General features: G+C 39.8%; 2 protein-coding genes across 9 annotated transcripts in view; one reads left to right on the top strand and one right to left on the bottom strand.

Annotated features, from left to right (window-relative positions):
- The window catches only part of dacha (dachshund a), a 136,313-nt gene extending 132,309 nt beyond the window's left edge, over window positions 1–4,004 (bottom strand). For 5 of the 8 annotated variants that reach the window (XM_042309101.1, XM_042309099.1, XM_042309096.1 and 2 more), the window contains exon 1: window positions 3,350–4,003. In XM_042309101.1, the coding sequence (XP_042165035.1) occupies window positions 3,350–3,831 (482 nt within the window). In that variant the 5' untranslated portion in view covers window positions 3,832–4,003. Of the gene's footprint in view, window positions 1–3,349 lie in introns of all 8 variants that reach the window. The other 3 variants (XM_042309100.1, XM_042309103.1, XM_042309102.1) reach the window with 2 other exon arrangements.
- Window positions 4,005–12,510: 8,506 nt separating this feature from the next.
- chm (CHM Rab escort protein) overlaps window positions 12,511–15,005 on the top strand; it is a 41,965-nt gene continuing 39,470 nt past the window's right edge. The window contains exon 1 of the mRNA XM_042309033.1: window positions 12,511–12,610. Coding sequence (XP_042164967.1) covers window positions 12,559–12,610 — 52 coding nt within the window. The 5' untranslated portion in view covers window positions 12,511–12,558. The remainder of the gene's footprint in view (window positions 12,611–15,005) is intronic.

A 15,005-nucleotide genomic window follows, 5' to 3' on the forward strand; every position in this document is an offset into this window, starting at 1 on the left:
AGGCAGGTTAGCTGTAAAGCACCAAGGCCGGGGCGCAAATTCAATTCTCTTGCAGCCTATTGCTGAGGCAATTTCATTACCAGTCAGCGGCTGCAATATTTGTGAAGTCAGCGGTAGGGCTACATAGCCAACACTATAAACTTCCACACTGCTGTGTATTATTGACCAGTTAACTTGTAATCCAAAATGTTAAAAAAAAGAATGCAATTGAATAAGCTAATATTTAAATATATCTCTCTGTCTTCCACTATCTCTCTCTCTCTCGTGGGTAGATGTGAGTGCGACAGATTGATTTAGCTCAAAAGTCGAACCTAATAATAGATCCAGAGGATTGTATGGGGAGGGGGTGGCTAAAAGGTTAATTACCGAATCTTGCCCAAACTGACCATCTGGAAATACTAACATCTTCCCGCCTCCCCCTCTACCACCATCCCTCTGCCTCTCCCCATCTCTCAGTGATCGCTCTGCAAAATATCATCAATATTCCTCACCAAACATAACCCCGACAGAGATGATCTCCAATTGAAAGTGTGTGTGTGTGTGTGTGTGTGTGTGTGTGTGTGTGTGTGTGTGTGTGTGTGTGTGTGTGTGTGTGTGTGTGTGTGTGTGTGTGTGTGTGTGTGTGTGTGTGTGTGTGTGTGTGTGTGTAACCTAGCTCTGTGTTGAGGACATATTTTACACATTGTTTTATCCTCTCCATGCGCTCCATACTATAATATAAACTCATTTCCTGACAACTGGATGTTTCATTGAAAAGTAGGCCTATATCAGGTATGGGTAAGACCGACGTTTTAAAATCATACATTTAACTTTTTAAAGTATGTCAAATAATGTAGACAAATAGCCTCTTGCAAATACTGATTTTAGTTAACTTGGATGCAGTCAAAGTGAGAGACTGCCTCTGAAAACCTTGAAATGTCTTATAATTCTCTGCACAAAAAAAATAGAAGTCAATAGCCTGCCCTATAGGCTTCCTCCTACTGGACAATTGTCGACTTTATCTGTAATCAATACCGCTCCCATCAAAATATGTCAGACTTGGCTTAACTGACAAGTCTTACCCGATTGACACATGACGCGGAAATGCGTCAGAAATTTAAACATATTTGATTTCACTGTCATGGTCAAGATGCTATATAACGATTTGTTGACATATTGTGAAATAGAAAACAAGACAAAAAAGTACATTTAGACTGAATAATTAATTAAGAGAAAATGAAATCATATGTTTGGAAAATAATACTTGTTATAAGGTATTTTTGCTGATATTTTCCGAGTGAATAACTTCAGTGTGTGTTGTGACAGCGGGACACACAATATGAAAACTTTTCTACAAATGTATTAGTCTTTTGCTTTATTATTAATAGTCTATATGATTATTATTCTATCGTTACTTAATTCCAATCATCAGTTGTGCCTTGTATTACAGCAACCCTGACGCGCATAGGAGGGTCCAGCTTCTTATAGAGATAACTTTTTGTCATGTTTATTTTCACATGTGAAAATCCTGTCTTTGTATTGAATTGCCAGCCTCCTCTTTTGTCGTGCATAATCAACATGCCCTATTGTCGCTGTAGCCGGGGGAGCTGTGCTGGAGAGAAAAAAAGTTGCAATTATGTTCAACTAGACAATGAAGCAAAAAAACAAACCCTGAGGTTCGGGAATGCTAAAGGTCTTAGGGAAAGAGGGCACTGGTCCCTTTTTTTGTTCTTTTCCTCCAATGACATTGTATGCGAACACTAATGCATCTGTCATGATAACAAGCTAAGAATAACATCTAGACATCAAACCAAGCAGAGAATCTATCCGAGGTGATTCATTCAGATCTGTCCCATTGATTTATTAAACACACAAGCAACATCTGCAGCCGCAGCCAGCACCGTGCGCGGGTTGAAGATCAATTGGAGGGGAAAGGGAGAGGAGAGATGCCTCAAAAAAAAAACATGTTTTTTTAGCGTGTTTTGTCCCGCTTTAACTGACACAGAAATATGTATTTATTATTCAGTGACAGAAATAAAATATAAAAACCGTGCGTCACCATGCTGTAAGTCAATATTCATGCATGAATGATTATAAAGCGACCAAATGACAAGTGTAGCCAGCCTCATTAGGTGAAATCCACATATTAAACTTCTCTCATCATCCTTACTTGTATTTTTATTTTCTCACTGACAGTGGGCGTAATGGAGAGACACAAATGTCCGTTTAATTTACAGTCATTTAGCAACGGAGAAGCGGACACAAATGTTTGGCTGCTTATGACAATGATATGTAAAGTACTCATATGAACTCACAGTCAGTTAGATTTTAGGATTTTAACCGAAGGAGCTGGATTTCAGATACGACAAAAAAACTTTCCTCTACTGCTCTTGAAAGACGCTGGAATTGCGCCCGCCCGTCCTTACGGTTATCAAGAATAGTGAGACTTTTCTTTGACAAACTATAAGAGTACAACTCTTCTCACTGAAAGTCCCAAATAAATATTCTAAACGGACGATCATGCAGTAGGCTTCATGTTGACATGAAGCTTTACTGGGAAAGTATGTTGCAACACACTGAAGGTGACAAAAGTGGGCTACACCAGTTTGACAACAGAATATTCTTTATAGGACAGTGAAAGGGACATATTCCTAATGTAGGCTAAACACTTTGACAATTATTCTTATTCTGAACAATCATGTTGAGTTCTACAGAATTAGATGAGGTGCTATGGAATGAAAAGTTACTTTCCTCTTTGCAAAATAATGTGGAAAATACATGATCTAGTGCTTTTGCATAAATGATGAATCAATGAGCTGCTGCTAGGAGGGTTAAACGTGGTTGCTTTTAGGTGGATGGCTGATAGGTGTGTGTGGGGGGGAGGTAGAAGTTATGAACAACTAAACTACTTTTGCTCATACTTTTCTGTCTATAAAACGGATAAGGAAAAATTGTAGCCTATACTTATATAGATAGATAGGTCACTGTGTGTGTGTGTGTGTGTGTGTGTGTGTGTGTGTGTGTGTGTGTGTGTGTGTGTGTGTGTGTGTGTGTGTGTGTATGTGTGTATGTGTATGTGTATGTGTGTGTGTGTGTGTGTGTGTGTGTGTGTGTGTGTGTGTGTGTGTGTGTGTGTGTGTGTCTTTGAGAGAGAGAGCGAAGTGGTACAGAAGTTGTCAATGACTGAACTAACTTTGCACAATACTTTGATGCTTAGTAATAATATAGCATCCTAACTATCATTTTTCTAATGAAGGTATTATTTATTTATTTCAGCGCAGATAACATTCAAATGTTTATGCTCTGCTTTCGGGCTATCGGAGTGAAACGGGTATTGAGAAATTAAGTGACCGAAACACACGCAACTAACCTGGCATTGGTGCAGTCGTTGTAGAGCGCCTCGAAGTCCTTGCGGGTGATGAGTTTGCAGCGATTCACCCCGGGCTGAATAGCCCCAAGCCCCCGCAGAATCCGAACCTGCTCAACCGTGCACACGACGGGGCATATATCCAGCCGCTTCAGCTTGGTGTAGACGGTGTGCAGACCCCCGACCAGATGTTTCAGGAAGAGGTCGAAGACCTGCGGCAGGCAGATGAGTTCTTGACCGTCCACGTTGAACGAGGCTACCTTGACCCCGTGCACCTCAACCATTTTGCACTCGTTATTACCGCTTGTGCCGTTTCCATTTCCTCCTCCACCGCCTCCTCCGCTGCTGATGAAAGAGTTGATCAAGCTGCTTGTCAGTCTCGGGGACTCGGCTGGGCTTGTATACAGCGGATCGGAGCGGAATAAACTGCCAGACCCCGGATTAGATGTTGGGGAAAGCACCGGCGGAGTTGCTGACACGGCCATAGTTTCTTAAGTTTCTTATTTTCCTCACTCTCTGTCTCACCCTTTACGTTTTGTTTCTACTTCTCGCTCAATCTTTTCTCTCGCTGTTTCACATGCACTCTCGCTCCCCTCGGATAGTCGGCAATGGGCAACTAACTACCTATCTCACAAGTGCGGTGGCTAGAATGAGAACCATCTGATTCACTGTTTCAATTAGCCAGCCCACTGAGAACTCGAGTGGCAGCTCCAACCACCAAGGAGGAGCACACCAGCTTACGCGCGAGCATCCTATTGGTCCTTTGAGCATGATTGGCAGGTCTCCTAGTTGGAGGGTCTGGTTTCTGTTGACAGCCACCCCGTTACTCGAGAATAACTTCTTACTGACTTTTGGGGTTCATTCTATACAATTAAGACGTGAATTCAAGTGTTTTACTCTTATTGATACACACCCTAAAATATGTGAAGTTTGATAGGCAAACGTTATAGTCACGAATGACATTGTTATTGTACTATAATAATGTCCTATATGTAGATCTATTGTAAATAATACAATATGATAATTAGGATTAATATTAGGATTAACCTTATAGTCATAGTAATTACGATTGTTGTAATACAAGTAAATTCTATTGTTATTGTAGGCTAGCCCTTCTACAGTAATACCCACGCCAAGGCCAACACCACGAGGCCTGAACCTTAATGGAATGTGGGACGTAGCATGTTTGGGATTGCCTACTGGTTGAACACAAGAGACATATATTTACACGTGGCTCTGGCTGAAGACCTATTCTGGTTACTCCCAGTTACTGCAGAGTTAGTTAGTAGTTCCATTGGCGTTATTATCATTGACATTGACGGGCACACAATTCCCATGGACGCTTGCTTCCTCGATCAAGGATAAGAGAACATACGTGTGTATGTGCGCCTGCTGATCTGTTCAACAAAAAGCATCAGGGGGAGAAAATAAAACTCAATGTGTGGATAATACTTGATTTGCAAAAAAAGTTTTAAAAGGTAACAAATCTGTGGTACAAAACTACAAATACATAAATTCCCAGAGAAATGAACACGTTGATACATTTACATGTTAATGTTCATATTTTTAATCAATGTGATACAATCGAGGACATCTTAGGTCATTTATTTGCTTTCAAACAACTTGCCCACGTATCAATAAACTGTTATTGACCAGCTGTCTGACAGCCCTTTCACCTGGGCGGTGTTAACTTTATCACCAGTAGTGCATTATCACAGTCCCCAAATCCAGAACAAATTCAAGAACGCGTACAGTATTATATAGAGCCCTTATTGCATGGAACTTCCTTCCATCTCATATTGCTCAAATAAACAGCAAACCTGGTTTCGAAAAACAGAGAAAGCAACACATCGTGGCACAACGCCTCTCCCCTATTTGACCTAGATCGTCTGTGTCTATGCATTGATATGTAGGCGACGTGTGCCTTTAAAAAATATATATGTAGTTCTGTCTCTGAGCTGTTCTTGTCTATTGATGTTCTGTATTATGTCATTCTGTATTGTTTTATGTTTTGTGTGGACCCCAGGAAGAGTAGCTGCTGCTTTTGCAACAGCTAATGGGGATCCTAATAAAATACAAAAATACTAAATACCAAAAATACCAAAAATATGCTGTCACATTAAACCATGCATGTGCCTTTGCCTATTGAGTCCCAGTTTGGTTTCGGTGGATTCATTCGGATACAGTAACACAGGCGCCTCTCCAGAGGCCAGATGCCCTCACTGCAGTCCTGCCAGGGCCAAATTAACTACACAGATTATCCACACAACTGCCACAATGTAACCACGGGGTTACATTGTATAAGGTAAAAACATATTCGTTTACAGTGAGTGGTATGACCCTGGTCAAAACTATTGTTCAGATTGTTGTTAAAAAAAACAAACAGTAATTATATAGAGCCAGACTGACCAACCAGTACATTAGATTTTAATTTTTTATTTTTTTATTTTTTAACCCAAAACAGGCTCCATGTGGTATAAAACATATTTTCTTGCTAAAAGAATAGGGATCGTTTAAATCTCTTCTACCAAAAGCCAAAAGAGTCTAAGTTAACTTGATATTTTTGCGGCCAGTCAGAGCCAACATTTGGCTACCTACTAGGTGTCTGACTCTAAGAGCAGTTGTCTTATGCCACACATTGTATTTCACTACACCTCACCTCAATAGTCATCACCAGGGACCATACAGACTTGTTGGTTTCATGTTAGGCTACTGAATACATGATTTTTTTTAGTTTGACCTCACTAATACAGAACACGTTACATATAACTAAGGCACTGGCACACCTGGACCTATTCTCAGGCAGATGGCAGTATTTCAAATGAAAATCTTCATGTTGGTTAAAAAAAGAGTCTGAGAAATTAATACAGGAACAATACTTAACCTTTGGGCTCTTCCCTTCTAGAAGGGAAGATTAATATTGTAATGAGTGCTTAAATGCCATGCAAATTCTTTTTTGCAAGTACCTGGTTAAATTAAAAAGCTAGGTAGCAATCTGGAAATTAGAAACATATTTTACCTGGGTTTCAATTGCACCTTGCTCCTTCATCTTCTATTTAATCTTAATGATTGCCTGATTAGCATAGCCAGCCAGCTAGCAAAGCTACCAGCTCCAGCCTCAAACCACTCCCCGAGCAGCGGCTTAATGTCTCCCCCTCTATGCAAAGTGACAACTCATTCCTCATAGAGTAAATGTATATAATGATGCCCTCCCACCCTCTCAGCACACAGTGATGGACTGCTGCATTGGAACATTGTACAGAGTAATCTCCTCTTTTAAGGGCAGGCTCTCAAACTGGTTAAAGAGCACTTATTTCCCAGTTTTTCAGATTTCGAGTTGTTCTAACACTCAACAGCCTGGTGATATCAATTGTGAGAAAATCTCTTCTCCTATCAATTGTCGTTCTGCCAACACATTTAATCCTAAACATTTGACCATTTTTGGAATTTGTATGATACAAAATATATAATTTAACATTTTTTGTGACAACGACAAAATAGAGGGTTGACATTAGGATATCAATAACAATTTGTTTGGATATTTTGTGCTTAAAAAGTGGCACCATCTTAATCCCATAACCTTCATGTTGCTCTTCAATTATTGATCAAAATCATTTGTCACTGACATTCTTTCTCAGAATCATTTTGCATTCAGAGATATTTTGTTATGCATTCTTTGACGTGACAAAAATGACAAGAACTAATACTGCTAACTGTACTGTAACTACACTTAGAATACACAGTAATGAATGTGGACGAATCATAAATCCCTATAAAGTTCCTTCAGTGGATGACAATTGTACTTGGTTGCTGTAGGAAGAATACATCCATTCCTGTATGCTTGCCATTATAGTCTATGCACCATGCAGACTGCAGACAAAGCGGTTGTGTGAAAGACAGGAGATGGAGAAAAGGAGAGAGAGAGAGAGAGAGAGAGAGAGAATGACTGCCTCATCTCAATTTTGCATCCTTCCTTAGAGTTATTGTAATGTGAAATATTGCAGTGGGGCCAGATACAGAACACCATCTCCCTTCAGAATAATGAAATGTTTTTATTAATGCAAGCATCACACAAATCAATAACAACAATATATTACTGGTGATTGTAATTGAATGTTTTCCTAATTTTACTGTCACTTGTGATAGATACTCATGCCCATTACAGCGTTTCAAATTCATTACACTTTCTTGTCTCTTGCTGGATTGAATGTTACAGGAGTCAAGTAATCCATTTGGGCTGTGACATGTGCCAAAAAGCTGATGGACTCTTAATTTAAATAAAATATCGCTCCTTAATTCTACTTAAAAGGACAAGCTTGTTACTTGAGTGTGGGTGCCATGCTTAATTTTTTCAAGAAGGCCCACATTGATGATATAATGACACTTCCGCTATGCTTGCTGCCAAATGAAGGGTGACTGATCCCTGAAGTAAGACCGCCAATCTATTCTCTGCCTTGGGATGTGGTTTGGTCTATAAAGCTGAATCACTGAGCCTGAATACTTGTCACAACCATTTTGGCATCTTGAAAGTCATCTTGCTATATTTGTAATCACATTGTAATTACATGTATTTATATTATTCTATCTGTTAATTTGATGTGTTAATTGTAAGTTGTTCCGCACATATTTTCCCCAAGTTGAAAAGAAAGAAGAACAAAAAGTTCAGCTTTATTAGAGCTGATAGAATTCAAGCCAAATCTTTGAATAAGCCCTTCGAATACTGGTTGCATTTTCAGGATTTACATATAACCACAGCCCTTAATCATATGATTCCACTTGGTTGTCTATCCAGTTCTGAGAGAACTTGAAATCCAAGTCTCTTTCATTGACTATACCACTATTCACAGCACCCTCAACACTCAACACCTGTCAAGTTGCACTGCTCTGGTTAACTTCATGGTTCTCCATATCATATCCCTTCAAGTAGAAGGAACAGGAGGACGAATGGCCTAAGAAACCTTCACACCCCCCTCCCCCCTCCAAATAATCCACTGTTAGAATGAAACAGAGCCAATCAGACACTCTTTAAAATGCATGAGCCATGATAAAGAGTTAGCTACATCTCTAACGGTTCTCTGAAGCAACAATCAAAGGAAGCGGAACACATAGAAGTGAACAGGGAAAGGTGTGGGCACTTGGAAGATAAAGAGTTCTTGATTTTCTCAGAAAGCAAGGCAGTGCTTGCTGCATTGATGGTCTTTTGTAAGACAGCCAGGAAAACCGCCTCTGAACATACCCCTAAATGGCACAGGATGAAACTGTTCCAACCATTTCAAACCACACAGGTTTTTCTCTTTTAATTTGACTTGGATTAAAAAAAGAAGCATATCCCGTGAGAGTAAGCAAGTGACATCAAGACACCTCTGCATCACAAAACTTGAGACAAACACTCCTGTTAAAAGCTTCAACACTGCGGTTCAGATTTAATAGGGAAAAGAGGGGGGGGAAAATGCTTGTTTTCAGCCATCTGTCAGGGCTGTTTTAAGTTATATGAGATTTTTGAAAAGGAGACCGGTGATGATCAATTGATGATTGCTCTAAACCAATAAACACCTGTCTGCATAGCTTGGCCCAGCAAACAACAGGGATAGCTGCAAACACTACCTAATGAGCAAGTCTCAATATTCTCGAGGACCCCTCTCTGCTTGGTGACATAGTAGGTTACTGCCCAAAACCTTATACAGGATGGGAACAAAAGTTAGTGAAGTTTCTACAGCACAATGCCTGGTTAGCACAAACAAATTGCTGCTGCCCATAATGTTGAACAGTACTTGAGACAAGTATATTGTCTGGGTCTGGAATGCATGATGCATCTCATGCTTTTGTGACAAAACAAGTGTCCTATCAATGTAATTAAAAACATCACTCATTTAAAACCATGACTCACTTGAATGAAATAATGAACATGGAGATGACCTCTACTTGTGTAGAATTAAACAATGTTTTTAGAAGTACCCTCAAGTCTGGTTCTTTTTTAACTGAAGGCTTTTAGAAACCATTTAAAACCACAAAAGGCAACCGATGATAATGAGTCCAAATGGTCAAACTACCCACTGGGCACGCACTGGTTGAATCAATGTTTGTTCCATGTCATTTCAATTAAATGACATTGAATTAACGTGGAATAGACCTTGAATTGACGCCTGTGCCGTGGGTAATGTGTACTACTGTCTACAGCTCCTGGCTAACTGTATGCCAGGTGCAGCTTATATCATCAGGTTAGTTTGACTTGTTGTTCTTTCAATGTATTGAACCAGGAAATAGACACAGTGTACATTCATTTAAACTGCATTTAAAGGGAAATTACAACCCTCATAATAACTCTTTTAAATGCATGTTTGTTTTCGAAACAACACTCAATCCATCATTACCTTTACAACCAGCACATCACTCAACAAGCAATCAGCCCAACCCTCTGAAGTTTACAGCATACATTAACAGGATTGCAGGCTAAGCAGCAGTCAAACACCGGACGTTTGTGAAGCTTACCTCATTCTGGCTGAGATGGAGAAAGGAAAGAAAGATAATGATGAAAATCTTTACAAATAAGTACTTTACCTGAGTTCAGTCCAGTATTTGTCCGTTGGCTGAAACAGTTCCTATGCGCAGAATCGGGTCATTGCCATGTTCTGCCATTGACAGTAGTGATGCCAGCTCTTGACAAATGTGGCTAGTGGGGTAAACCATCTACAGTTGTCGACCAGGAGAAGTGTGCCCGGTTGAGCCTAGGTTACTCTTTACTGAGTTCGTCATTATATTTGGTTGGCCGTCCTGTGAATGGCTGGAGTGTATGCTTGATGAAACGGTGGAGCATGTGTTGTTGTATTGTTGTAAGTATGTGAAGAGAGGGAAAGATTGATGTGTATGGGTTAATTGAGGTTGGACGGGGTTGGGGAGGTTTGAAAGGGATTTTGGAATGGGGGAGTGTTTGATGGAAGTTAGTATGGCTCTTTTTTAATTTAACTTAGTAGTAAATAATTAGGGAGATGGATTTAGATGTTTGTGTTAGTTTTCTTTTTATCCTAATGTAATGTGAACCGTGATTGACCATATACTCCAGCACAGTAGGTGGCAGCATGCACCTTTAACGTTTCTTTGCATGAAGAAGAAGAAGAAGAAGAAGAAGAAGAAGAAGAAGAAGAAGAAGGAAAAGAAGAAGAAGAAGAAGAAGAAGAAGAAGAAGAAGAAGGAGAAGAAGAAGAAGAAGGAGAAGAAGAAGGAAAAGAAGAAGAAGAAGGAAAAGAAGAAGAAGAAGGAGAAGAAGAAGAAGAAGGAGAAGAAGAAGGAAAAGAAGGAGAAGAAGAAGAAGGAAAAGAAGGAAAAGAAGGAGAAGAAGAAGAAGAAGAAGAAGAAGGAGAAGAAGGTTATGCAGCAACCACCAGTGCACAAAGATGATCATATGCATCATCATATTCTGGCCATTTCAGAATGTTGCCTTTTTATTCTCATCCTTATTGCAAATCCCTCAGAAGCCTGTTAGGGATACCTCTAGTTGGGCAAATCATATATACATACCTGAACAAAACAAGCATTGTGCTATCCTGTTAAAAAACAGGATAGCACTAAAAAAGATACACAAACAGGTTCTTATAACTCCGACAATAAAACAGACTTGCGACTAAAGTGTGACCATGCTTTCACAGACCATGCTTTCACAGGCCATGCTTTCACAGACCATGCTTTCACAGACCATGCTTTCACAGGCCATGCTTTCACAGGCCATGCTTTCACAGACCATGCTTTCACAGACCATGCTTTCACAGACCATGCTTTCACAGACCATGCTTTCACAGACCATGCTTTCACAGACCATGCTTTCACAGACCATGCTTTCACAGACCATGCTTTCACAGACCATGCTTTCACAGACCATGCTTTCACAGGCTTTCCTGGTTGATTTACAACTGAACAAAAGCAGTGACAAATCATTTCAGGATGAAAGAAAAAAGAGAAAACAGCTATCCACTGCATTTAAAAATAAACAGTGAATAGAATTACAACTTCATTCAAAAGACAATCACCTTAAGACTGCTTAGACTACAAAAAGGTGTCTCCAAACACACGAAAACAACTGAAAAACAAAATGACCTTATTGCAGTGTCATAGCCCTTACCTATAAACCAATAAACATTTGGATTGTGTCGACCAGTGTCAATCAGCACTGATACAAATAGCCTACCTTATCAGAAAACTCCAACCACACCAAAAACATTTCTTCAAAACAGCATAGTCACAAAATGGTTACCCTGGTTCAGAAGTAGACTTGCACAGTAACAACACAGCACAAAACACACAGACCACCTTCAGGGACAATGGTAGGGGATGCGATTATCTGGCCCGGGTTGCCCCGGTGGGAGGAGTTTGCACCGGGGGAAAAGTGATTGCGTTCGCTTTGGAACCAGGCAGACTCCCGGGCGTGAACCAGCGGCCACTTTCGCGGCCGACGGCGAAGTCGGCTCACAACAAAGTCACATAGATTAAGCATGTGGAGTAATAGGATTCTGTGTTTTCAGATGCAAAATGTATTGCTTTTGATAAAAAAATATGTAATCTGCCTTCACAATTAAAATTAGTTCGAGAATTACAACATACTGTATATTTAATGGAAAAAATATGTTGTATGTTTCTGAACGATTGTTGACAACATGACCGAGTGGTATAGATTACTGTTCGATTTGAGAAGGGTGCTCCTTCCTTATCACTTTTGCCTGTTCATGTCACGGGCTGGTCCATAGACCGCTGCACCGCAACTCAGCTTAATCAAACTCCCTCAAACTCTAATCTGGCCAGGTGGGTCTGGGGTGCTTTTATATGTTGTACATGTTCCCCACCAATTAGGGTCCCCTGGGAAACATGGACCAAAACTAAGATACCTCTTACCCTATATGAATGCCTGAGATATTAGGGATTGATGGAAAGTTTTAGGACCACTGGAGGTGTTCATCAATGCTGATGCAGTGTATCTTGTTGTTATTTATGTTATCACCTTAATCTCCCATTGCCTACTATATTATGGAATATTGGATGTTGAAGGTACGGTGTTTCTATTTTAGTTTACTTATAGTTACATCTTTACTAATATGATATTACTCATGTTTATTATTTAAGAGAAAATACATGGGATACTTTTTGATTTAATCATTGTGTGTGTGTACACACGCACACGTACATGTGACGTCACAGCTATTCTGTCACATGATACAGTGCTCACCATGGCGGCGGACAACCTACCATCCGAATTTGATGTTATCATACTCGGGACAGGTAATAAACTATTGTTGGTTTGCCAGTGTGTGTACTTTCAACCGGTTTCTTGATAAATGTGTCTCTGAAATTGGGGAGGGTGCAAGAATATTGTCTAAAGGTTTCATCCAAAACTGTGAAACGGCTGATAGCGTTTGTTGCTAACGCTAGCCGCTTGTTGTTGACGTTAGCAGCTAGCTAGGGAGTTACCTTGCTAATTAGGAGCACGGAATATCTAACATGTATACCTGTACCATTTGAATTTTAAACGGCTAGCTAGCTATAGCCTTAGCAATTCGTGTCATTTTCTGAACGCGTAAAAAAATGTGTGTGTTATAAGCTCACCATTTCAACATCGATAGCTATAGTAGCTAACTTTGACAACGTCATCAGCTTCCTTGATGGCAACGTCTGTGTGAATGTTAGCTATCTGAATTCTTGCTATCGTGTCCATGTTTGATGTGAAGAGCTAGTTAACTAACTTGAACCCCAACAACCAACGTTTGCACATGGTACAAAAGGTAAAATATACAGCCAAACAGCTAGCATTGGTAAAGGCATCTCTCTAACTTAACTTACTGCTTGCTCTCAGTTGAGAGAAGCATGCACTGTCATTGTGACTAGCCTGGGCTACTGTTGGGTAGCGAACGCTAAACCTATGTTTAGCCAATGAAATGTAGAACTGTTTGTGTCCAACCACCACATGCAGTATATTTTACTATCTACCTGTTTATAAATGCTAACTAGACAATACAGGATATGAAATGTAAGATGTCATTATCAGGTTCTTCAGAATAGAAATTGCTTGATCAAATGTTCAGCCACAGATGAGTCTAATGTGATGCTATCTTACACATTCTGCACCTAGCTAATTGTAATTCTACATAATTATTTTGAAACTAAAACGTCTAAATGCGTATTTCTCAAATCCCTAACACACCCATGACTGTTTCAGGGTTGGGTATTTTACTTTCTAAATGTAATCCGTTAGGCCTACAGTTACCAGTTATCTGTCCCAAATTGTAATCAGTAATGTAACTTTTTGATTGACCAAACTCGGTAACGTAATCTGATTACTTTGTTACTTTTTGATTATTTTCTCTTTAAGACGTCTGCATGCTTCCCATCATATATTATGTTTTTTCCTCTGTTAATGCGCACACAAAATAATGTCTTGAGGCAAGCCAAAGTTCGGTTGCTGAAGTCTTTACCCCTTGGTCAACAGTATGGATTCTTCAATTAAGTGTTTGTTGTCATTCAATGAGAGACTCATTGAAACTCATTTTCATGCAAATTGTTTCACTTGAGAAATACTACCTCACACGTCATAGTTATCTAAGATTAATTTGTACTATTTTGAGGAAATGTATACTGGCTACGGCATCTCAAGAGGGACACTATTGCTGCTTTTTTTCTTGTTTTTCAAGCGCAGGTCTTTTAAGGGAGTATGCAAGGCACAGACTTTCACTTCACCTAGCGGAGTTCTGTTAGGAGCAAACAGCTTGGTGTGCAGATGACTTTAAAGGACATTAAAAGAAGACAAATGATCTAACAAACGCATTTGTTGTGTCATCATGGTCTCTGGCTTGTGGACAGACTCACTCTGGTGGACCATACTTGCAGCGTCTTTTTAATGCTGAATTTCATGTAATTGAGTAAACAGAAAGGTGTCAGTGTATTTTTCTCAAACATCCTTTCTAAAATTAAAAGTAATCCGAAAGGTAATCATCTAGTTTTTCAAAAGTATCTGTAATCCAATTACAATATGTTTTGCTGGTTACGTAACTAATTAGTTAGTTTTTTGGGGAATCAGATTACATGTCACCGATTTACATGTAATCAATTACTCCCAAACAGTGTTAGTAATGATATGAACTCCGTTCACGTCACTGGGTTGATCTTAGGCTACATTTTAATTCACCAGTGGAGACTGCTGAGGGGAGGAAGGCTCATAAAAATGGCTGGAATGGAGTCAAACACATCAAATACATGGTTTCCATGTGGTTGACTTGATACCACTCCATTCCAGCCATTATTATGAGCCGTCCTCCCCTCAGCAGCCTCCACTGTAATTCACTGTAGGCCAGTTGGCCTACTCCTTGATGAATCCCCAGCACTGGTTTCATTCAATGTTCTGGTAAGACAATGCAATGGTTTGTCTTCATTCAGAATGATGACCTGGGCTTACCAATAAGAATCTAGCCCCAGTAATAGCACAGGAAAGGATACAGGTGCTCTAATTCATTATGTTCAGAAATCAGTCCATGCACAGACCTGGTACAAGGCACAGAACTGATGCCAGCAGGGGATCCACTGTAGGAGCTCACCAGTGCTGGGATTCGCTATGCAATGGAGGAGGAAAATAAATATTAAAAATGACAGCTCAGATGCCTATTGCTATAATTCAGCACTATGA

This window comes from Oncorhynchus tshawytscha, linkage group LG30 (genome assembly GCF_018296145.1).
Source record: "Oncorhynchus tshawytscha isolate Ot180627B linkage group LG30, Otsh_v2.0, whole genome shotgun sequence".
In the NCBI taxonomy this organism is placed as follows: domain Eukaryota; kingdom Metazoa; phylum Chordata; class Actinopteri; order Salmoniformes; family Salmonidae; genus Oncorhynchus; species Oncorhynchus tshawytscha.